Source organism: Colletotrichum gloeosporioides, assembly GCF_011800055.1.
Source record: "Colletotrichum gloeosporioides strain Lc1 chromosome Unknown consensus_19, whole genome shotgun sequence".
Taxonomy (NCBI): domain Eukaryota; kingdom Fungi; phylum Ascomycota; class Sordariomycetes; order Glomerellales; family Glomerellaceae; genus Colletotrichum; species Colletotrichum gloeosporioides.
Genome location: NW_025544664.1, coordinates 285,164 through 308,324, shown reverse-complemented (window position 1 = coordinate 308,324; position 23,161 = coordinate 285,164). Strand labels below are relative to the sequence as shown.

Sequence of the window (23,161 nt, the reverse complement as noted above, 5' to 3'; positions counted from 1 at the left end):
AAGGTTAGACTAACTATAGACTTCTAAACTAAACTACCTATATAATACCTAAAGAACTAGAGAGTAATAATAAATAGAAACTCTTATACCTCTAAGTAGCTAAAGAAATATACTTAGAAAAGATCTAAGAAGAGCTTTATAACCTATTTTAGGAAAGATAATTTAGTACTATACTCTTATATATAGAACGAAGGAAGTAAGTATATAGAAATCCTATTAGAATTAAATAAATTAATTAAGAACTCTAAGAATAAATAAGGGAAGAATCTAATAATAAATTAGATTATTAATATAACCCCCTAGAGGAATAATAACTATTTAATCTTATAAATAACTAGACTTTTAGAGAAGGAGAAAGTTCTCTTTATAACTTAGATAAACCTTATAATATTATATACTAATATACTTAGGTAGAGATTACCTATAGGCTTACCCCTAGTGTGGATAATATTAGCTCTAAAGAGGAATTTAAGAAAGATAACACACCTAAGCGAATTATATATAAGCAAATTAACCTATATAATAATAAATAATTTATTAAGCTTTATAATATACCTAATATAAGACTAAGAATATATTATACCTTATAACTTAGAATTAAAGATCACTTATACCTTAAAATCACTAACTCTAATTATTAATACCTCTTTTAGGTATAGTATTTCTTTAACTACTATAAAATCTATATAGGAGATAAGTATAACTACTATTTTTAACCTAAGTAATATAATAATAGTCCCTTATAAAATATCTATATTATATATACCCTCACTAGATAGGAACTTAGAAAGTTTAATAATAATATTACTATATTCACCCTTAACTAATAATTCCCTATAAAATACCTCTATAATAAATAGATAAAATAGGATAAATATTAATACGATAAATACTAGATTTACTATAAAGAAAAAGCATACGCCTAGAGAATTATAAAGAATAGACCTTAACCTCCTTAGGTTAGATACTATAAAAACAGCTTTATAAAGGTATAACGAGAAGGGAAGTAAATTACCTACTTAAGACACTTAGAGTAATTAAAAAACTAAACTTACCTACTAATATAGAACTATAATAAGTAATAAGGAAAAAGTTTATCTACTAAATATTATAAGGATATTAGAGTAATATAGAACTTAAAGTTACTATTAATTAATAGATAATATTTATACTAATTAATAGTAGAGCTAAAGTAAACTTTATTACCCCTTAAGCTATTAATAGGCTAAAAGTACTATAGAGAGGAAAAGAATAACTATATTAGTTATATATAGTAGAAGGAGAAGAATTTAAGTATAAAGGAGGTACTATCTATAATAAGATTACACCCCTTAAAATAAGCTACTTAAATTAAAAAGAAAGAATCTAATTTAATATTACTAACTTAAGAATATATAATATAGTACTAAGATTACCTTAGCTATAAATAAGTAACTTATAAATAGATTAGAGTAAAAGCTAACTCTATTAGGACTATAATAACTTAGTCCCTAAGTAGCCTTATTAAAAATAAACTTTAAATAAGCTAATATTATATAAAATAATAAAATAATATATCTACTACTTTAAGGTAAAAAAAGCTATATTATAACTATTAATTATAATAGATCTTAAATAAAAGAACGATCTACTTCTATCTATCCTAGAAGAATATAGAGTTTATAAGAAACTCTTTATAGCTAAATTAGAGACTAGACTACCTAAATATACTAGTTTTAATTATAAAATCCCCCTTAAGGAAGGGAAAGAATTATAATTTAATAAAATCTATAGACTTAACTTAATAGAGATAGAAGCCCTAAATAAATACTTTAAAGAAAACCTTAGGAAAGGTTATATTAGACCTTTAATATTACTAATAGGAAGCTCTATCTTATTTATACTAAAAAAGAATAGAAAACTATAACTATATATTAACTATTATATATTTAACGAAATAATAATTAAAAATTACTACTTATTACCCCTTATAGATAAAATAAGATAACTTCTATATAAAGCTAATTAGTTTATAGCTTTTAATCTTAAAGGGGCTTATAACCTAATCTAAATAAAATAAGGCGAAGAATAGAAAACTATCTTCTAAATATAAAAAGGATATTTTAAATACTTTATTATACCTTTTAGTCTTACTAACACACTTATAATATTTTAGAATATAATTAATATAGTATTATATAAATATATTAATATCTATATAATTATCTACTTAGATAATATCCTTATCTTCTCACTTATACTTAAGAAGTATAAAGAAGATATTTATTATATCTTATAAGCTTTTTAGAAAGCTAAACTCTTAGTTAAACCTAAGAAAAGTAAATTTTATATATAAAAAGTAGAATACTTTAGATTTATTATTACCTCTAGGAAGGTTTATATATTAAGAAATAAAGTTAAAGCTATTAAGGAATAGCTAGAACTTAGTAACCTTAAGGAAGTCTAAGGATTCCTAGGTTTTATTAACTTCTACTATAAATTTATTAAAGATTATAGTAAGATTAATATAGCTCTTACTAGCTTTAGCTATAAAGATATACCCTTTATATAGGAAGAACTATAATAGATAATATTTTAGAAAATTAAGGACCTTATTACTAATAAACCTATCCTAATTATCTTAAACCTAATAAAATAGTTTAAAGTAGAACTTAATATATCTAACTATATGATTAGAGTATAACTATTATAATAAGATTTAGAAGGATACTTATACTTATACGCTTTCTTCTCTTATAAGCTCTATAGATTAAAACTTAATTACTAAATATATAATAAAGAACTTATAGTAATTATTAAAGTTTTTAAAGAATAGAGACCTAAACTTTTAGGAACGATTTATAAAGTACTTATATACTCTAATTATAAAAATCTTTTATACTTTATAATCTTAAAAGTGCTTAATAAATAATAAATCTAATAGTTAGAATTCCTCTTAGAATTTAACTTCTAAATAATCTATTAAAAGGGATTAGATAATAGTAAAGTAGATACTTTTAGCTAACGATTAGACTATAATATCTTAATACCTAAAGAAACCTAAGTAATTCTTAAATAATAGGATAATAGAGACTTAGTATTAGTAGCTAAACTCCTAATAATAGCTAGATAATTTAATATTAGCCTAACTAATAAACTAAACGATAAAGTAATTATAGAATTTTATATACACCCTATATATAGTTACTAAGGAATTATAAAAACCTAGAAATAATTATAATAATAATATAAAGAAAAGGTTATAAGAGAATATATAGTAAAAGTAATTAAGGATTATAAGGTATACCTAAAAAGTAAACCTATTTAATATTAACCTTATAGTATATTATAACCTTTACTTATACTATAAACTACTTAGTAATCTATATCTTTTAACTTTATTATTAAATTACTAAAGTCTTAAGAACCTTTTATAGGAGTATACTTTAATAATATTCTTATTATTATAGACTAACTTATAAAGTATACCTACTTTATTTTATATAAAGAAGTAAGTAATACTAAAGAATATATATATATCTTCCTTAAATATATTATTACTAATTATAGAATACCTAAGGAAATTATATTAAACTAAGATAAGATCTTTNTCCTTAAGTATATTATTACTAACTATAGAATACCTAAGGAAATTATATTAGACTAAGATAAGATCTTTACTTCTAAGTTCTAGAAGTTAATTATATTATAACTTAGTATTAAATAATTAATATCTATTATATTTTACCTATAGACTGATAGATAAATAGAATAAATTAATTAAATCTTTAAAACTTACTTTTACGCTTATATTAACTATAATTAAGATAATTAGGTTATATTTTTACTAATTACCTAATTTGCTTATAATAGTATAATTAGAGAAAATACTAAGGAATCCTCTTTCTACCTTAACTATAGCTTTAAATTAACTACCTATAGAGAACCTTAAGTAAGCTTAGTTATAGTTAAAGCTACTACTTTAATATAATAAATTAAGGATATCTAAGGTAATACTTATAAAGAACTTAAATTTATCTAATAATAAATATTAAGATTTAGTAATAAATAAAGGATTAAGGGACTAACCTTAAAAGAGGGAGATAGTATCTACCTTATATAGCGAAATATTAAAATAAAATAACTAAGTAATAAACTTAATTATAAAAAACTTAAACCTTTTAAAATCTTATAAGTTATCTTACTAGTTAACTATAAGCTTAAACTCCTAGAAATTATAAAATACTACTTAGTATTCTATATTTTACTTCTTAAGTTAGTACTATAAAGATTATAAATAAATAACCTTATTATTATAGAAGATAATAAACTAAAGTATAAAGTAGAGAAGCTATTAGACTATTAATATAGAGATAATAAATAGGAATACCTTATTAAATAGAAAAACTATAGATATAAAGATAATATATAGGAACCTAATAATAACCTACTTAACTATTAAAATAAGATTAATAAGTATATTAGAATGCTTAATTATATTAATCTTAGGGATAAACTAAGCCTACTTATAACCCTAAAAGAATTTAAGGAATATATAAAATATACTGATAAAAGAGAAAGATAAATATAAGAAGAAATATAATAGAAATAAAGAGAAGCTAAGAAATAAAAAATATAACTCCTATTAGTATAAATATAACTAAGAGGATATTTTAAACTAATATAATAAGAAAATATATCTATTTAACTAAGAATACTAGAATATAATTAAGACTCTTCTAATAAGAAACTTAAAGTATTAGGATTCTAATTAAAAATTAAATCTAAGTCTAAAATATTAAAACTACCTATAGACTAAACCTCTAATATAGGAGATATCGCTAGTTCCTCTTTTATAACCTCTTAACCTTTTTAAAATACTATCTTTTTCTACTTATATAAGTAATCTAACTATACTATAGATTTATCTAACTTAGCCTATATAGTATATAAAGTAACTACTTTTTTTCTTAATACCTCCTCTTTAGTTATTTTAGTATCCTCTAAATAAATAGCTTTATTTAGTAAGTAATTAACTAAGATAAGTTAGTACTAAATAAGAAATATAATAAAAATAAAGATTTATAAGTATAAATAGTATCTACTACTATGTTATAAAACTACCCTAAATAAGTATACTTACTATAAACTTCACTACTAAGAAGAAGCTTATAATACTTCCCTAAAGAATAATAATAAGAATAAGGTATATTAATAACTAGACTAAACTTAGCAATATATAAAGTATAGTTATAATAATAAAGAGTAGAGGTAGTACTTAATTTTAATTTCTAAATATAACCTAATATAGTATTAGTATTATAAGTAAAATAGGAAATATAATTAATAGATCCCTAACTTAGGACTAATAACCTACTTATATTAGGTCTTAAGGGTAAGACTTTTAGAGAGGGGACTTAATATTATAACCTATTATATATAGATAATAGTTAATTAACTTACTTAAGTATTAAGTAGCTAAAATAGGATATTTATACTATAGAATTAAAGGGAATAATAGGGACTTACTTAGAATAGAAGAACTATAGTATAAGTTATATAATAATAAGATAAAAGAACGATTAGTAGAGTATAAGAAGAAATATTTAGTAATTAATTAGTATTACTAACTAATTATAATTACCTATATACCTAGGTAATTACCTAAAAGTAGATAAAGGATACTATTTAGGACTTATATATAGTATAACCTAAGCTTTACTTAAGGTTAGACTTCTATAGCTCTTTAGTAATTAACTTAGTATTTATCTTTATAGATACTCTTAGCTTACCTTTATTATAAATCACTTATTAAGCTTAAGACTGATCACTTTAGTCTCTAAAAGACCTGATCTACTATAGCCTACGACCTATAACTCAGACCACAACCTTAGTATACTATTATAATATGTTAATCCCCAGCTTCTATTAGCAGACCCTACTGTCGGATAGCTGACCGTAACAAGCTATTGTGGGCTCGCGGCAAACAATGGTTATGAGCCTCTTCGAGTCGTTCCAAATAAACTTCAGTGACGTGCCGTGAGCAACCTTTTCGTTCGGCACCAAGTGGATTTCCAGGTATTGTGTCTCAAGACTTCCAATAGTCTCTAGCACCTGATTGGCGTCCGTCATCCATGATTTTCAAGGCGGTGGAATTCATGCCGAACACAGGAACATTTCGATAAGTACCTAGTAACTATTAAGTGTGAGAAGCTTCTTGAGGACAGAAACACAGACGTACACTGCTACTGGTAAATTTGGATGCCTTAGTGGAGGACGCGTTGGAGGACTAGCCATGGGCACTTGGGAAGGGAAAGATTGATCCACTTATTAAGTACTAAAGAATTTACGCTGGGTAGCCTTGGAATATGACGCACCCTGTGGTTATTTGTTTTACGCCTGGGTCAAGTGGCACAGGATGCAGTAGCCATGCTCGTCTCTTGGAGGCGTGCTGGAACAATTCAACTGATAACTAGTCACTTCCCTTTCACGTATAAAAAAATGAGCTACTCATAAACCCTCATACAGCCAGACAATCTGGTCGATCCATTGATCCATTTCGATGTCAAACCGGCGAGATTGAAACTAGGTCAGCTAAACGCCATTCTTCGCGCTGCAAAGAGGTTCAACTGTAACCGTTGCATGTATTGGTAGCTCTCTTGTGATTCTCTATCTGCTGTTATTTGATGTTGGGTACTAGTCGAGAATCAATCCGCTCAATACAGTAAACGACGACGTGTTTGGCCAGACAGACTGTTGAAATGATCATGTATGACATGACATTACTGCTATGCTGGAATAATCTTGGCCGATAAAAGTCGTTACCTAATAATTTACCTTTCATGAGAGGATAGGCCATCTTCCTTGTATTACCTTGGGCAGAATGTGGTACCTGGAAGACCCTTTCATGTATGCTGGATCTGCACTGGGCTGGCCACAATTGTTGCTGAGAAGTTGTCAACTTTTGGCTCTGAAACACTTCAGGGTTACTTCTATACACAGCACTATTCATTCGTCGGATTTGGTTTCTGACGTCAACGTATGCATCCATGATACACCAGAGACACCTGGAAACCTAACTCGCGGACGGAGGGCTATCGCACTGACATGTAAGCGCAAACGGAACAAAGTCACTAGACTCGGCCAAAACCACGTCTTCTTGTCAAGTCATCGCTTGGTTGAAGCCTGCCATTGTTGTTGTGTGTTAGAAGACCAGAATTGCAAGCCATTCCACGTTTTAAGCAAAGAGCTCGGTGGTGTACGCACAATCATACACTCACCTCCACACCGTATCTCCATACGATTGGTGCCGGGCTTGATGAACAGCTTCCCGTGTACCATCACAGATCGAGATCCTTTATAAACGCGCTCATTTGTCTACTGGTTCAGTCACTCTCAACAGCGCCAATGGCGGGGTACAACCCAGAATGCTGATACAGTGCGTCTCCGATTGCACATACTTGAGACGAGATCCGGTGGGTCGGTGAACCACAGCTCTCGACTCACGGTTCTTGAATTTGGAAGCGTCTTCGTATTCAACGGTTATAGTCCACGGGAAGGGATGATGTGGGAAGGATTAAGCATGAGGAACTTCGAGACTCACACGTAAGAAATCTCACATCTGTCCGAACTCCGCAGAGTCGACCACTATCTTGTGCAGCGATGACTCTGTTGAGGCCAGGCGAGGCACAGGACATGCATTCCCTGGGGAGACCAGATAACAGTTTGTGCAAAGATCATACTCTTTATATTGAGAAACATTATGCGGAGATTCTGATCACCGCTGACAACGCGAGGCAGGGTCTTGTTAGACAGGCTTTCATCTCTATAATGGTAATGTGCGACAACTGCCACAACCAAAAACACAATGAAACGAAACAACAGCAAAGTGGATCGCCTGGATGAAATATCTTGATGACCATCTCGTCTATGAGCTGGGCGATCCATGTGGTGGAAGATAATCTTGTTTATCGAGACTGCAGACGACGCTCAAAACGTCGCCGTCTTCCTTCATTCACAAACTCAATTTCTACGTGGTTCATCACGAATACACAATGTATTGGTATGCATGGATTGTGATACGAGCTTCGTCTTAGGGCTAGATATGCGGGTGATGGGTATAATGACCATGCGTGGCTTCGAGCACCAGTACTTATTCAAGGTTTACGGCAGCCATTACTGACACTGCGAAGGCCACTTGAAATGCTTCTGATGAGAGCTTGCTGATAATGCTGCAGTTTTCTATATTAATACAGGTGTGCCACATGTCGTTCTTCACTCGCAGAGTCAATGTTGTCCGCAATTTGTTCTTGACTCTGTTCCACTAATGAAGCTGAACCTAGTCCAAACAGTGTCTGCTAGTATGAATGTACTTTCAAGCCCCGGGCAATATGCGCACATATCACATGCTCGTCATCTTCCCTAACTGACTGTTGTATATTCTTCCGTTGTTGAACCTTTCTTCATGAAGTCAAAACAGGAACAGACTTTGCTTGATCGACAGTTTACCGAGGCACAACGTGGAACAAACCACTGCAAGTTATGTCGATATTGACTGTCAGAAATGCGACGAAACAGACTATTTGCGCGAAGATCCAAGACAAATTAGGACCAAAAATGATTGCTTAAATACGTTTGTTGGGGACAGTTTTGGGTCACGAAATGTGATGATCATATCACAACGTGATTCGATGTCTTTGAGCTCTGGGAAACTTCTGCGTGAATTGCGAAGCGGCCAGGTGATCATTACAGTTGAAGTAAAACTGGGGGACTACCCAAGAAATATTGGTCTTTTCTTACTTGTGAAAGCTAGCAGACCCCGTGTCTGGGTATATTTTCCATTGACCTCGCTGCGAAGATGTTTCAAGCACATCCATATCACGGCAAGACATCAAGATCGGGGCATCATGGCACCTGTCAGAACGCGAATACGTTAAGTGGGATGGGACGTGCGATAGAGCGGCCGAAGCATGCGCCGGGGAAGGACATGTTGGGGCCGAGCCCGAGGCTGTAGCGTTTCGGGGTTCGGGGTGGGGCACACGTCGGACCCGGATGGGTTCGCCCGCGCGACGTATCTGCTATGAAGTGAATCAGTGAGAAGTTGTCCCCGATGAAAATAGTAGACGTTAATGATGATTCAGTGGAAGGGAGGAAATGTATGGCCTCCAATGGACCGAATTTGTAAAGCCGCACAATCTGTTAGACATTCATCGTGACATATCTGGGGTAAAGGTGCCTGTACCATGGCGGACTATGGCTGGACCATCGAATGTGCGTCGGATCGAATGTCGGGACATGACGTAAAAGGACCGAGAAGGTCCGGAAGGTGAAAGGTATCCAGCCCTGGCAAATTTGAGGAAAGCGAAGGGACACCGCGGCGTACATATGTGTTGACGACAGCGTATTATCTTGGGTGATTTAGCGCAGATGGGCGTCGGGCGTCGGGCGTGGCGGAGGATGGCGTGGACGAGGTCGACGTCATTTGTCATTTCCGCCAAACCATGGGATTGGAATGCGCGTGTCTGAGCATCGGAATTCGATGGCACTTGACGGGGAACTGGAGCGGTGTTTGTGTGGCGGGAGGAGTCTGTTTGTCTCGCGTGCTGCAGGTCTGGGTATTTGTTTGCGTGGGGACTTGAAAGAGACAAGAAGGAATTGTTCCGGCAGTGGCTGGCAAACAAACACTCGGGAACGAGAAGATGCAGGGAGCAGACAGTTTAGGGGACTAAGGTACGAACAAGTGCGCTCAGTCTCACCATGGCGAGAAGCCCGTTGATGGGGTGTTTCAGGTCAGGTTCCTTCTGGAATGCGTGGTGCCGATGAGAGAAGGCACTAAGCTGGTCCCCTGACAATAAGCAACGTTGTTTCCTTGCGTGGTGCTTTTTTCTTTGCTGCACTGCAACATTGTGTTCCAGCTGGACGAGATCTGTGGCCCGGCTGTCTGCGTGTCTTTGTGAGGCAATGTATCTTTTCATGTAATTTGATGCTGTAGATACTTCGTACCTTACCAGAGAGAGAATGGAGACTGGGGGAGCATTGTTGGGAAGCACGGGGCGCTTTAGTTTGCCAATGGCGTCGTTTATTTGGGCCTGGGGATGCTTAGGTAATGCCTTACCACAGCACGCAAGCAACACCCGGGGCAGGTGTGGGCGGGTGCTCCTTCCCTTCATCCAAGCAAGAACGATGCTTTTGCCGCTCAGGGAGAGAAGGAGACACCGGACCACGACCAGTCGTTGGTCCCTTCCATCTTTTGTTGCCCGCTACCTTAGCCAGCCACCTGACCAACGGAAGTAGCCATCAGAATTGGCCAATCCGACTCCTTCCCACGCCCATCAGATGCATTTTGCAGGTTTCTCCATCCCACAGCTCTCTATTCCAGGAGTCCCAGCAATGTGATGTCGATCTCTCAATCACTTGGAACGCAACGCAACACACACTCACACACACACACACACACACACACACACAACACACATAACCTGACTGGACTGGATTTCGGGGTCGCCAGTCCCCCTCCCATCCCATCCCATCCTACCCAACCCATCCATCAGCTCCAAGTACCGGCCACCGCTTGGACCTTTGCCCGTCGTCGTTGATTGATTGGGCGTCGGATGGCATCGGCGCTGAAGCACGACCACTGGCACGCCGTGATCTGCAGGCCAAGTGCTTCGACCTGACTGGACCTGCCGGGGGTGTTTTGGTCTGCATGCGCCGTGTTCGTGTTGTCTTTGCCATCTGGTACTCCGAACGAACACACACATACACGCAAGACACGCAAGACACGGTACACCTGGGGACGGAGCTCGAGCGTGGTTTGACGGTCCAGTCCAGCCCCCGTCTCCATCAATTCCCCCTCCTTGCCGCCTTAGCACCGCCATTAGTACCCCAATGGAGTATCGCACTATGCTAAGTTGCTAGGTATATTCCTTCATGTCGCTCAGGCAAAGGACGAAAAAAGGCAAACGGCCAAGGGAGATCGGTCGCCCTGTGGCCTGCAACTGCAACCTGCAGGAGTAAGCTCCGTCCTGTCCTGCCGCCCTGCCGTCCTGCCGCCGCTCACCCTCGCCTTGTCTCGCCTCGTTTGATCACGCCGCCCGTCAAGCCCGTCGAGGCGCCAGCCAGAAGCCAGAGGCACCAGACGAGAATTCTGCTCGACCACCCACACGCACTTTCACCTCGCCTTTCCTGAGGTGGCCTAGCTACCTGGCACCCGTCTGCCTCTGCTGTCCATCCACCGCAACGGTTCGGCTGATGTGGTGGCCAAACTCCACCAGAGAACACCCATTCTCCTCATCCTCACTTCTTCATTTCCTTCCATTCCTCGAACTTCCCGGCCCGGTTGCCTGCGAGAGCTCCGGACTGGCTGGATCTGGCTGATCAGGGAGCGTCGGCCACGGCTTCGTTCTGCTCCCCTCATTGTCGGCCTGTCACTCATCAAATTTTGACTCACTTTCATCTCACCAACCGACCCGATTCGAACGGTCGCATTCCTTTGCATCTTGTCCTTTGGCTTCTCGGCGTTCTCTGGGTTCTCTGGTTTCACAAACCCGACTTTAATTTTTTTGCTTTCAAAATCTTCCACGACAAACCACCACAATCGACACCGCCGAGCATCGACGACAGCCCTTGACGAACCCCAACAGACTCCCACGATTTCCGACGGCAGACAGGCACCATCCCCGGGGCGATCTCCCCCACTCAACCCCCCGACGCGGTGAGCCAGCCCAACAACCCCATCCGCCATGCGCCTCACCAAGGCCCCGCGATGGAGGGCGGCGAGCCGCAACTCCGACAAGGCTTCCGTCCTCACCTTGCTGGGCATCTCTGAGCTCCTCAAGATTCGCGGGAAATGGTCGCTGGCACTGCGTCTGGGAAACTTTGCTTTGAATCAATCCCGCGGCCTGGGCACCCTCACCGAGGGCCTGGCGCTGTTGAGCGTCGGCCATGCCTACCGCAACCAAACCCCGGAGGATTGGATCTCGGCACAGCACCACTTGCGCATGGCGAAGCTACTTCTCGAGGGGCTGCCGGAAAGCGAAGACCAGACATTCTATCTGATGCGCGCCGTGCTGCTGCTCGGTGACACCCTTGTGCGCCGCGAGGACATGGGTGACATTGCCGAGGCAGAGGAGCTGGCCCATTTGGCGGAGAGGCTACTGCGCAAGAGCCGAGAACGACCTGGCAAGACCTTCCGCTGGACTCTATTCACAGGATCATGGCGCGACTTTTGCTTGCATTCAATGGTTGAGTTGGGCGAGATTTACTACTACACCAGCCGTTGGGCAGAAGGCGAGAAGCTGCTGCGCGAATTGGTTCCCACGCTCGTGAAAAGGAGGGGCAAGCGTCACGTCACAACCATTGAAGCGCAGCGTGATTTGGCAAGCATGCTAGTCAACCAGGACAAATACGAGGAGGCCGAAATGGCCTACCGAATAGCCAGGGATTGGAACGAAGACGTCCCGGTTTTCGGACACGAAGAAAAGGCTGCCATCGACTACAACATCGCCATGTGTCTTTCGGAGCGCGGCAAGGACAAGGAAGCGAGGGACGAGATTGCGAACATGGATCTAGCAGCCGACCTGCTGCACTACGCCAACGGCGAATGGACGCTTAAGCTGGCACGACTGACGAGCTTACGACTCAAAAAGTATGACGAGGTGATTGGTCTGTGCAGGAGGTTCCAACGAGTACTGGACGAACACAGGGCAAGATTCGGCATCTGCAGCCCGGTGACCTTGAGGAATATGGAGGACCATGTCACGGCGCTCAAGGCGCTTCGCAGATGGGACGAAGCCATAGTTATTCTTCGTGATATGTGCAGGCGCGAAGCCAGCGACGTCGCGCGCGTAGTGGAACAGACCCTCGAAACTCGGATCAACCTCGCACACACATTGCGCTCCGCAGGACATCACGAGGAAGCAGCATATGAATACCGCAAGTGTCTCGAAATTGAGCGCGCGGCATCCGACGACTACAGGGACGAGGCGCAGATTCGGAACATTCTCAAGTACCTGGCGTATCTGTACGAGTTGGCTGGCGACAAGATGAATGCGCTGATTGCGTATGCACAGCTTCAGAGGGAGTATTGGGCCCGGCCGAGTCAACATCGGAATTTCATCAAATATGAGTGGTGCAGAGGCAAGATGTTTATGCTGCAAGGACGATGGGAACATGCGCTGAAGATGCTTCTCAGCGCCTTGGCGGTGAAGAGGGGCGTTGAGACGGCGGTGGCTATCATCACTGGGTTGCCAATCGAGGCTGTCCATGCGATGCAGCCAGGGCGAAGGATACCCGAACCGACGCAGCCCGAGATTCTCGAAGTCGGCGACGAAGTGGACGAGGACCAGAATGCGCTCGAAAAGGTTGATACCACCGGCCAAGTGGAAGTAAAAGAGGTTGTGTTGGACGAGGAGGAAGCGGATGCCGCTTGGGACGAGGTCGACTGGTGGGAGGAGGTTATCAAGGATGCTGTCGACGCTGTCAGACGAGAGCAGCCATTCCAAGCGTGTACCCCTCTCGACGAGGCGGACTCCGAAGTCGACGACGACGAGATCCAGGAGACGGTCGATGCTGTTTTAACGATGAAGAGCGGGTATCCCGCTGTGCCGGCGGGCGAAGAGTGGTCACAGCCGCAGTGGCCGAGGTTACCCGATACATATGAGGAGTTGGTCGTGCAACAGAGGAGAGTGACGGAGGAGGAGAGGCCATGGGCCGCATGAGGTGGACAGCACGATTTATGAGTATATGGGCATCCAGCCAGGAGGGCTTGTTTTTCTTGGGTTTTTAATGAGGGGGGTGGTCAGTCCCTATGTCAATATGAAGACTTGATACCAGATTTACATCGAAATTCCTGTGGCCGATGGAACTCGAAAGTGATCGTGACTAGGATATTGCCTGGGGTTTAAAATCTCCGACGGAGGCAGGAAACCCCTTTTTCCTTCTTGGCAAGAAGGCCCAAAATCGTCTGGTTGTCTACAATCTTGTTTTTGCAACGAAGACGCAGTAGCCATGCTACCGTTCAGGTGAGAATTCTGAAGCATGAAGATCAGCGGCGGCTGAAGGAAAAGGAGGTGAGACGGATAATCGCGAGCTGAAGTCCAAGGATGATGGACTGCAGGGATGTGGCGAGTGCGGAACCGAATCCGAACGAGCCGGGGGCTGGCTGGTTTTGGAAATCTGTCACGGATGTGGCATGTGGCACCTGTGGAGAACCCACATCGTCGGTCCTATGAGACGTGAAAGAACTTGAAGCTCAGTTCAAGGAGATCTAATTGATGGCTCATGAGTCACAGCGAGTGTATATGCTGTTTTATACCTGGTCTTTAGTGAATTTTTGTGGTGGTCTGAGGTTGTATGAGACTTGAATTGGTGGATCAAGGGGCGGTTGATTCGGAGTTGTTGGCGCTTTTGCAAGACAAGAAATGTCGCCCCAGAACATCCGGCAGCCTTGCATCTCAGCTTCCTGATGGTAAAGTTGCAGAGGGGGCGAAGCTGGGGTTTGAGGAACGTTTGTTTCGTTCCGTGGTTCTGTCTTTGGGTGTCCTTTTGCGAGTATTCGGATTCGAAAGAGCGAGGTGACAGATGTCTGGAACAACATGAGTCAACGTTCGATGTCCAAACTGGGCGGGTTTGGGGACTTTCGACTGGGCGGCGTGCTTGCTGTTTTCCAATGCGGATAGATGCTGCCGCACTGCAGCAGCATACCATCATTTGGGCTTTCTTTTTCAGGAATTTCAAAAAGCTGTTTTGAGAAATTCGGTATCGTTGTTCCAAAGAAACGAGACATGGGGTACTCGTCGTCACCGCTACGAATATGCTATATAAACAAACTAGAAGCAAGTTGAACCTGGAAGCTGCAGGAGTAAAGCCGTGTCTCTCATTGATGCGGAAATCGCATCTCTCTTCAACGTATTGTCTTGATAGAACAGAATGCAGTCCTCCTCAGCAGCTACGGATCTTCGCATCAAGCCCGATACGTGTCCATCAGTGAGAACCATGTCTTGTACCTATTAGAAGTGTATACACCATAGAAAAACCGTCAGGACGAGGAAACCCGGAATGACCTGTTTTGCTCCAACGTAGGGGGCTTTGGGAGTGTCACGCTCTTTACGTGTGATACCTGTTATTTACAAGCAAGACATCAAAGTTCTCAGACCGACGACTGATTGCTGGTCAAACGGGTCCCTCTTACGCTGCTCCATCTCTCTTTTATAGCGATAGGGTCCCTAAAGATTAACATCTATGCTTCTGAAATGAGATTCTGTTTATTATTAAAAGGCACACTTGGGTTCTCGATGTGTCTTTCTGCTTTGTAGGAACAATGATGACAGTGCTTGCGAACACTCGAGTGTGTGCAAACTATGGAAGATATTGAGTTGCATGCCTCCTATCCTACCTGAGGATGATTATTGGTCGTGCCTCGGAGAATGAATTCTGTAGGACCATAATGGGAGTTCTTGAAGTATTAATGTGAATACCTCAGAGACGAACAAATCAATACAGGGGTTACGTGTGATTGACGCCTATTTCAGGGCCTTGTGTATGTGTATTATTGAATGCCGGTTGATTCCTCTCTTTAAGGAAAATGGCCTCTAGTGGTAATCTATATAGTCTATGAAATCCAAGAAAATTCGAAGGGAATGCAAGAAACAAAGGAAACCCATGATGAGATGTATAAGTGAATATGAATCCTACAGACTGACACGCGCCGCATGCTTATTCAACGGCCAAAGTCCGTCTTTAGCGCACATTCATATCTTCCGGTACTATCTTACATCTCTTCAACTACATGCCTGTTGTCTTCTTCACCCCCAGCCGCTTTACATGGTGTGCCCCTTCTGAAAGCTGTAATCATCTCCCTCCCATGACTGCATCTGCGTCAGGGGTACCTGATCCGGGACATTCCTTGCCCTCGTGGGCGTCCGAATAGCAGTGGGCAAATGGTCAAAGATGTAATCAGGGAGAGCAACCTCTTCGCCCTCGGGCTGCTGCTGCTCCTGTTGCTGCTCTTGATCGTCATCGTAGGGAGAAGCAATCTTCCAGCCCGCGCGCTCGAACCTGCGCTTCACCGCATCGCTCACCCCCACAAACCGGAACTCGACGCCGCTACCCGCAAAAGCCCGCAGCTCAGCCTTCGCATCCTCAATCGCGTGGAGACCGGACGCATCGATAAAGGGCGCCTTGGTCATGTCGATGATGACGAGTCGAAGGGCCGGGAGCAGGTACTCCGGCTGCGTCAGGTTGGCGCGCTTTCGCAGGTACTCCACGCGCTTGTCACGGCAGTCGCTCCAGGCGCGGTCGTTCTTGTTGACAGTCGACGGCACGGAGGCGTGCCAGATCATGGCGGTGTCGACGATGCGGTTCCGCACCCCCTCGGCGTTGGCGTACATCAGATCGCTCTCGAGGGACAGGACGCACACGCCAGGCGGCACATTCTCCCCGGCCTCCCAGCACGGCAGCGAGAACACACCCGGCTGACCCTCGAGGTCCACGCCCAGCATGACTTTGGGGCGGGAGCTCATGAAGCGGCAGAGCGTGTAGATAACCAGGACGCCGGCGCCGAGCTCGAAGCCGATCTGGGGCGTCGCCATCAACGCGCCGTTGAAGGTCAGGAGGAAGGTGATGAAGTCGGCGAAGGACCACGCCCAGTACTTGCCCATCCCGCCCGGCGAGGGCATGGTGTCGATGACGGCGACGATGATGATGGCCGCGACGGCGGGGAGGGGGATGTACTCGATGAAGCTGCTCAGGGGGTACATGCCGGCAGCGACGATTCCCGCGACGAAGAGCGCGGAGATGGGGCTCCTGACGCCCGAGGTTGCGGCCACGCTGGCGCGGGTGATGTCGCCGCCGCCGACTGGCAGTCCGCCCATGAAGGAGTTTGCAATGTTGGAGATGCCGAGGTGGACGAGTTCCTGGCTGGGGTCGACCTTGTAGCCGCGCATGCGCCCCAGGCCCTTCGCGACGAGGATGTGCTCGAGGGCGATGCCGAACCAGACCATGAAGCTCGGGAAGAAGAGCGACTTGATGAGATCGAAGCTCATGCCCTGGACGAAGGAGACCTCCGTCTCGACGGGCGACACGGACACCCACAGCGGCTTGTCGCCGCGGTCTTTGTTGACCATGTACGTGATCCAGGGCGTGAGCAGCAGGATGAAGAGGTTGCGGTTGCTCGTGACGAGGCGGACGATCTCGTTCTTGGCGCCGAGCTTCTTCTGGACCTTCTGCAGCACGACGAGGAAGACGATGGTGCCGAAGCCGAGAGCGACGGCGAAGGGGTTCGTCTTGGGCAGGTTGGCGATGAATTCGCCGGTGAGGTGGGAGAGCATGGGACTGACGCCGACCATGCCGAAGAGGAGCGGAACCTGAGCCATGTAGGCCATGATGCCCATGCCGCAGCCGAAGCCCAGCACAATGGGGACCGAGAGCGCGTCGAAGAGGAAGCCAAGGTTGAGGAAGCCGAAGAGGGCGGACCAGATGCCGGCGCAGAGCGAGAGGACGGCGGCGACCAGGGCGGGGGGCGGGCCGGGCTTGGGCATGGCGGTGTTGATGCCGCCGATGATGATGGAGGGGAAGAACATGGGCCCGAAGGAGACATCTGGTTTCCCGTGATGATTAGTCAAGAGGATATCACCACGCCTTTTACGAAGCACAAAAGTGTGTGTCCTTACCTTTCGAAGTTCCCATCACGGCGTAAAGAATGTTCGGCAGCCAACACGAGGTGAGTGCAATCTGGATAGGAACACCAGCCAAGGCCGAGTACATGAGGGCCTGGGGGAACATGACGAGCCCAACCGACACACCGGCGACCAAATCCCCCAGGAGCCAGGCGGGCACGTACGATGAGATCCAGATGAAGACGGGAACCTTGTTGAGGAAGTAGCGACCCGTGCCAGCACGGAGAGTCCTCACTCCAATCTTGGCCCCCGAGCCGACGCGGGAGAAGTTGGCATCTTTCTTCAACCCGGCACCGATTCCGGCGATTTTCGCTCCCAAGTTCGCGCCCATGATGGCGGTTTGGTTCCTTCGGGGAGGGTCGTCGGGAAGGGTTGTCGTCGGGCTTAGGATCGAAACGATGAAGACGAAAATTCAACACAGATTTATGACAAATTCCACAAAAAGGAGAGTAGTCAGCCAAGAGGATGTAAACAAACAGCCAGTCGAATACAGAGGAAAACAGAGAGCGATGTAGACTTCATCCTGGGATTTTGCTTTCGATGGGGACACCAAGAGATAAAGAACTTCAAAATCCTACAGACACGAGCAGGGAGCTGGGGAAAAAACGCCTAACAAGAATCATTGCTTTCTCGATACCGAGCTGCTCAATACTACATCTCGCTAGTTTCATAATTACAGATGCAGAACGCCTCGGGCTAAGCCGCGAGTTTTGGGTGGTCTGGGTGGTTTGGGGGGTGAAAGACGGCCATTCCAGAAGGACCAATCGACGATTTTCACGAGACCGAAGTCGACTGTCTCGTTTCAGTTTTGAGGACGATCCACTGTTGGGGCCCCTGATTGGCGAACCATGCTAATTTTGGGGCTCGGCGGTTCGTCGTGTTTTCTGGGGCCTTTTAGGGGCTGGGATATTGACTCAAAAAACGGGGGTGCACCAGCTGCGCAAGGCCATGCAATTCAGAGTTTCCCTTTTTTGATGAGAATGGCTATGCGTTCGATATCGCCATATCACATTCAATATTCTGCTGCGGCTGCTGTCAAGTACGACGTTCTGCAGATTGCTATTGACAGTCTTAGGTAGTGCCTTCATCGGCAACACGGCACTACTTGTCGCATGAGTCGCGAGTCTGTTTAAACTGGCGGGCCATGGTAGGCGATTGCTTGAGAGCGATGGTGCTTCCAGGGGATGTCAAAGGTCCATTACTTCAAGGCTTACTGGCGAAAATGTAAAGGTCGGTTTCGGTAGTGAACAGAAGACCTGTTTGAATTCTGCCTCAGGACTAATGTGGTTTCGAGTACATGACACATTTGATTCAACAGTTACTCTCAGGTTCCAGATGGGGAAATAAACGCAACAAGTAGGAGAGAACGACCATCATCTTACTGCTTGAATACGAAACAAGATACATAGGGGCTGAGATTGTAGAGTGAGGGTTATGGAGAGAATCTGAACCAACATGGGCGCTTGTATGGCTGGTCGTCTTAAATTCTGTGGGCGACTTGATCAACGTTCAAACCGAACGCGAGGATGAAAAATCGATTACCGAACAACTTCAACTACTACAAAGTTGAATGCTCCTATACACTATTACTTGAAGCAAAATGAGAGCTACACTATTAATCACCTAACAAAATTGACGTTTTATTACTGGCAATGAAATTGACGAACTCGGTGCTCAGCAGCACTGCTGTCATGTCAAAAGGCCTTTCAGCTACAGGAGCATGTTGATCTTACTACTGAAATGGTCGTAGGCCCGGCGGCCGAGAGCTATGCAACGCAGCAGCGCGTACGCGCCCTCGGGCGCGTATAGCTACTATAACTACGTAACTCTACGGTTTTAAGGCCTACGATCTTAAAAGAGAAAGGAAAGGACTTCTTATCTACTTTATAGATCTAAAATAAAAAGAATGGGATTAAAAGCTCGAAAATCCGCTAAAAAATAAGTGAATTCTGCTTCTGATCTATGAGGATTGATGATGATGTCTGAGCTAACTTCTCGCCCCTTGAAGGGGGCTAGTAATCTGACCTCTAAACGCCGAAAACGCCGAAAAATCCAGTGGGCCCACCAAACCCCGTTCCACTACAATCTGTGATATCCATTGTTTTTAGATCCTACGTACCTAGTGTGTCAGTCCAAGTGTCGAACAGAGTTCTAGAGTAGGGAATGCCCCTTTGGGCGTAGGGCTCGATGTATTTAAACCTGCCCTGCTAAACTTTCTGCGCGCGGCTATCTCCCGGTTCCTTATAAGCGGCCCCGCCCGCGCCACTCCGGCCCCGCCCCCTTCCCCTTCCGTGCCGTAACACGATAGAAACCCTCAACGCGATCATAACTGGGATAACACCTCCAAAATCAAGCAACATGATAATTTTTACCCAGGCTTGTTGGTATTCTACTATTGATTAATCATAATTTGCCATCTTAAGAAGGACTTGCTGTAGGGGGTACATAATTGACAAAGTTCGTGAGTGTTCAGTGTTTGCCAATTTGTTCGGGATCAACGATGACGCGTTCTTAATGCCAATGTATAATTAGCTTACCCTATGAACGCTTCATCTGTAGTTGCTCACAGCTAGCTACGACATGGGTCTACAAGAATTGTGTGGCGTGAAATGTACCCCGTAATTCAATAGCCCGTTTATTGAACTTGCGGGCTGACTTGGTCCAGCTGTTCATGGATATACGTAAGTTGAGAATGAGTGACAAAAGCATGTGGATGTGATCCAATTGACTGCGCCAGAGTGCACATCCATGTAACATTGCTTGGCCTTGTTTCGGGGACGCCAGCCTTGATTAAGATCTCCCTGCGGCGATCATGTTCAACTCAGAGTCCTCTTGGAGTAGATTTCTTCCGAGCGCACAGACACTTCCGGCCTCCGGGCTGTGCGAAGACCGCAAGCTCGGCGGGGAGATAGGGAGCCAGCAGAATGGGTGTCGCCGCAAGTTTGCATGGCATCATGATCGGCGAGAGCTTCAGCACCACGTCAGCTGGGGGCGCGATCTGCGACACTGATCATGGCCCGCGACAATGATGTGTTTTCTTCCAGTTCACGGGTGAAGCTTATTGTCTCCCCAGACGGTCGGCGAATCCAACGACTGCCCGCTGAGTAATTTGTTTCATGATGTACTTAAATGCAACATTGAGTACCATCGAAAGAGATGATCTTTGGCTGGGCATGTTGATGATAGTTGCTCGTTGATTATGTGAGATTTCATCTGCAAATATCAGCAATGCCTGACGAAAAAATACCAACCCCTCCGCAGTGGGACACTTTCCAGCGACTATGCCACAACACTCAAGTCGTGGCATCCGATCTCTCTGCAACCATTGATGAGAAAAGGCAGAATCTGCCCATTAGTAGCGAGTTCCAATTCGCGGCGGCCGACCCTTTGTGCGCCCAGCCCGTTAATCATCCCGGCCGATTCGACGCCGAGATCGCCTCGTGCGTCGTCCACGGAAACATCCCCGAATGCATCGACGGGACATTTTACCGCATCATCTGCGATTTTGTGTTTGCCAACCGTAATGGACATGACATCTGGATCAATGGCGATGGTGCCGTGAACGCTTGGAGAATCTCGAACGGCGTGGTCGACTTCAAGCAGAAGTTCGTTCGGACCCCGCGCTTCATCCTGGAACGGGCGGCTCGCAAGCCACTTTGGGGCACGTATCGAAACCCTTATGCAGGAGACCCGCGAGTCTTTGACCAGATTCAGTCTACGGGCAACACGCATGTTCAGTGGTGGCAGAAGAGGTTGCTCGTCCTCAAGGAAGATAGCCCGCCATTGCTCGTGGACCCTGACACATTGGACACGATTGGTAATTTACACGGGGCCCTATTTCCTTCAAATTGAGAAAAAGGAAGAGAAGCTGAAAGAAAACTCACAGGGGTGTACGACTTCGAGGGCCAAATGACGGCCAAGACGTTTTGCGCCCACCCCAAGACGGATATTTCCACTGGTGAGATGCTCGGTTTCGGCATGGAAGCTGCTGGGCTTGGGTACGTGACTGTAATGTGGACTCTCTTAGGCATATATTGACCTCACCCACTCAGCTCGAATGACCTTGCCTATTACAGGTTCAGCAAAGAGGGGAAATTGCTGGATGAGTGTTGGATCAAAACTCCGGTCGTCACCTGGACCCATGACATGGCCGCAACTGACAAGTGTGCTACCAAACTCCCCTGAAACTTTGGGGCTTGTAATGCTTCGAAACGAGAACAGATGCTCACGTGAAAGTCCAGTTATGTTATCTTCGGGATGACGCCGCACGAGTTCGACTTGAAGCACATGAAGGAGGCCAACGGAACTCATTTTCGACGAAACCCTTTCCTTGTAAGCAATTTCTAGACCCGTCCTTATCGGCGAAAAACGTCCGTAGGCTAATTCCTTCCACACTACCAAAGGCCAATCACTTTGGTGTCCTTCCACGTCGTGGCCCCAAACCAGAGGACGCAAGATGGTTTACCTCGCTAAAGAACCACTACTGGGGCCACGTGAGTAACCATTTCGAGGGTGATGACGGCTGCATCTACATCGATACCTTCCTCCACGACACAGATGCACTCGGCGTTTTCCCAACCCAGCATCCCGAACTCGAGTCTGCGCACAACCCCGGCCACCGTCCTCCCGTGGGCAAGTTCGTCAGGTTCAAGATTGACCCAACCGCCGACAGTACGGAGATGGAGCCGCCGACCATCATCAGTGATGTGGCCGGCGAGATGGCCCGCTGCGACGACCGCTACACCACGAAGCCCTACAACCATGCCTTCGGGTCAGGCGGCCCCACACCTCGGGGTTTCGGTGCCGTCCTGCACATTGACATCGCCGCCGGAACCACAAAAGTGTGGAGCGCAGGCCCGGACGTGACGGTTGGAGAGCCTTGCTTCGTCCCACGCTCCGCGGATGCGCCTGAAGCGGATGGATTCCTGGTCGTCTCCTGTCGCGACCACACCACAACCCTTGGAAGCCTCGTGATTCTGGATACGCGAGATATTACGGCGGGTCCTGTGAGCATTATCCAGCTTCCGTTCAGAATCCGAGAGGGTGTACATGGTAATTGGGTGAGTTGAAACAAGACTTCCCGTTCTTTATTAATCATATGAGGGGGCACCCCGCGTTCTGTCAGTTTTCGCTAATAATGACTTGTAAGGTTCCCGCTTCCGATTTTGCCAGCAGGAAGCCACTCGTAGACTACGCTGGCGTTACTCCTAGTCTTCTCAAGGAGTTCGGGACTGGAGCTCCCTTTCCCTACGAGGACTTGGCTACCAGTGCCGTGAAGATGCGGTAGACCTAACGAGATTTGCGGGTCGGTCGAAGTAAGTATGGAACATTCTCAAGGCGTAATGAAGGCGCGCAAGCTTCTCGGATAATGGATTAATCCGATAAATTACTCTTTCCAATAGCTTTCCTACCTGGCACCTAGATCAGAATGAACTCGTTGGCTAAGGCAAAGCTTTTATTAGAAAGTTTTGCTGGTCTAACCTGCATGGTCTGAAATATTGTGTGCC

The 23,161-nt window shown here is 44.4% G+C and overlaps 3 protein-coding genes across 3 annotated transcripts; 2 read left to right on the top strand and 1 right to left on the bottom strand.

Moving 5' to 3' along the window:
* Positions 1–11,720: 11,720 nt before the first annotated feature.
* Positions 11,721–13,697, top strand: GCG54_00006382 (uncharacterized protein; the record flags this gene model as incomplete). The annotated part of the gene is made up of 1 exon (XM_045406385.1): positions 11,721–13,697. The coding sequence occupies one exon, from the start codon at positions 11,721–11,723 to the stop codon at positions 13,695–13,697; it is 1,977 nt and encodes a 658-aa protein (XP_045267677.1).
* Positions 13,698–15,797: 2,100 nt separating this feature from the next.
* On the bottom strand, positions 15,798–17,985 carry GCG54_00006381 (Sulfate permease 2; the record flags this gene model as incomplete). The annotated part of the gene is made up of 2 exons (XM_045406384.1): positions 15,798–17,575; positions 17,649–17,985. 2 exons carry the CDS (start codon positions 17,983–17,985, stop codon positions 15,798–15,800), a joined length of 2,115 nt encoding a protein of 704 aa, XP_045267676.1.
* Positions 17,986–20,882: 2,897 nt separating this feature from the next.
* On the top strand, positions 20,883–22,941 carry GCG54_00006380 (Lignostilbene-alpha beta-dioxygenase isozyme I; the record flags this gene model as incomplete). The annotated part of the gene is made up of 6 exons (XM_045406383.1): positions 20,883–21,471; positions 21,541–21,652; positions 21,707–21,817; positions 21,896–21,986; positions 22,058–22,714; positions 22,804–22,941. The coding sequence occupies 6 exons, from the start codon at positions 20,883–20,885 to the stop codon at positions 22,939–22,941; spliced, it is 1,698 nt and encodes a 565-aa protein (XP_045267675.1).
* Between the last annotated feature and the right edge of the window lie 220 nt (positions 22,942–23,161).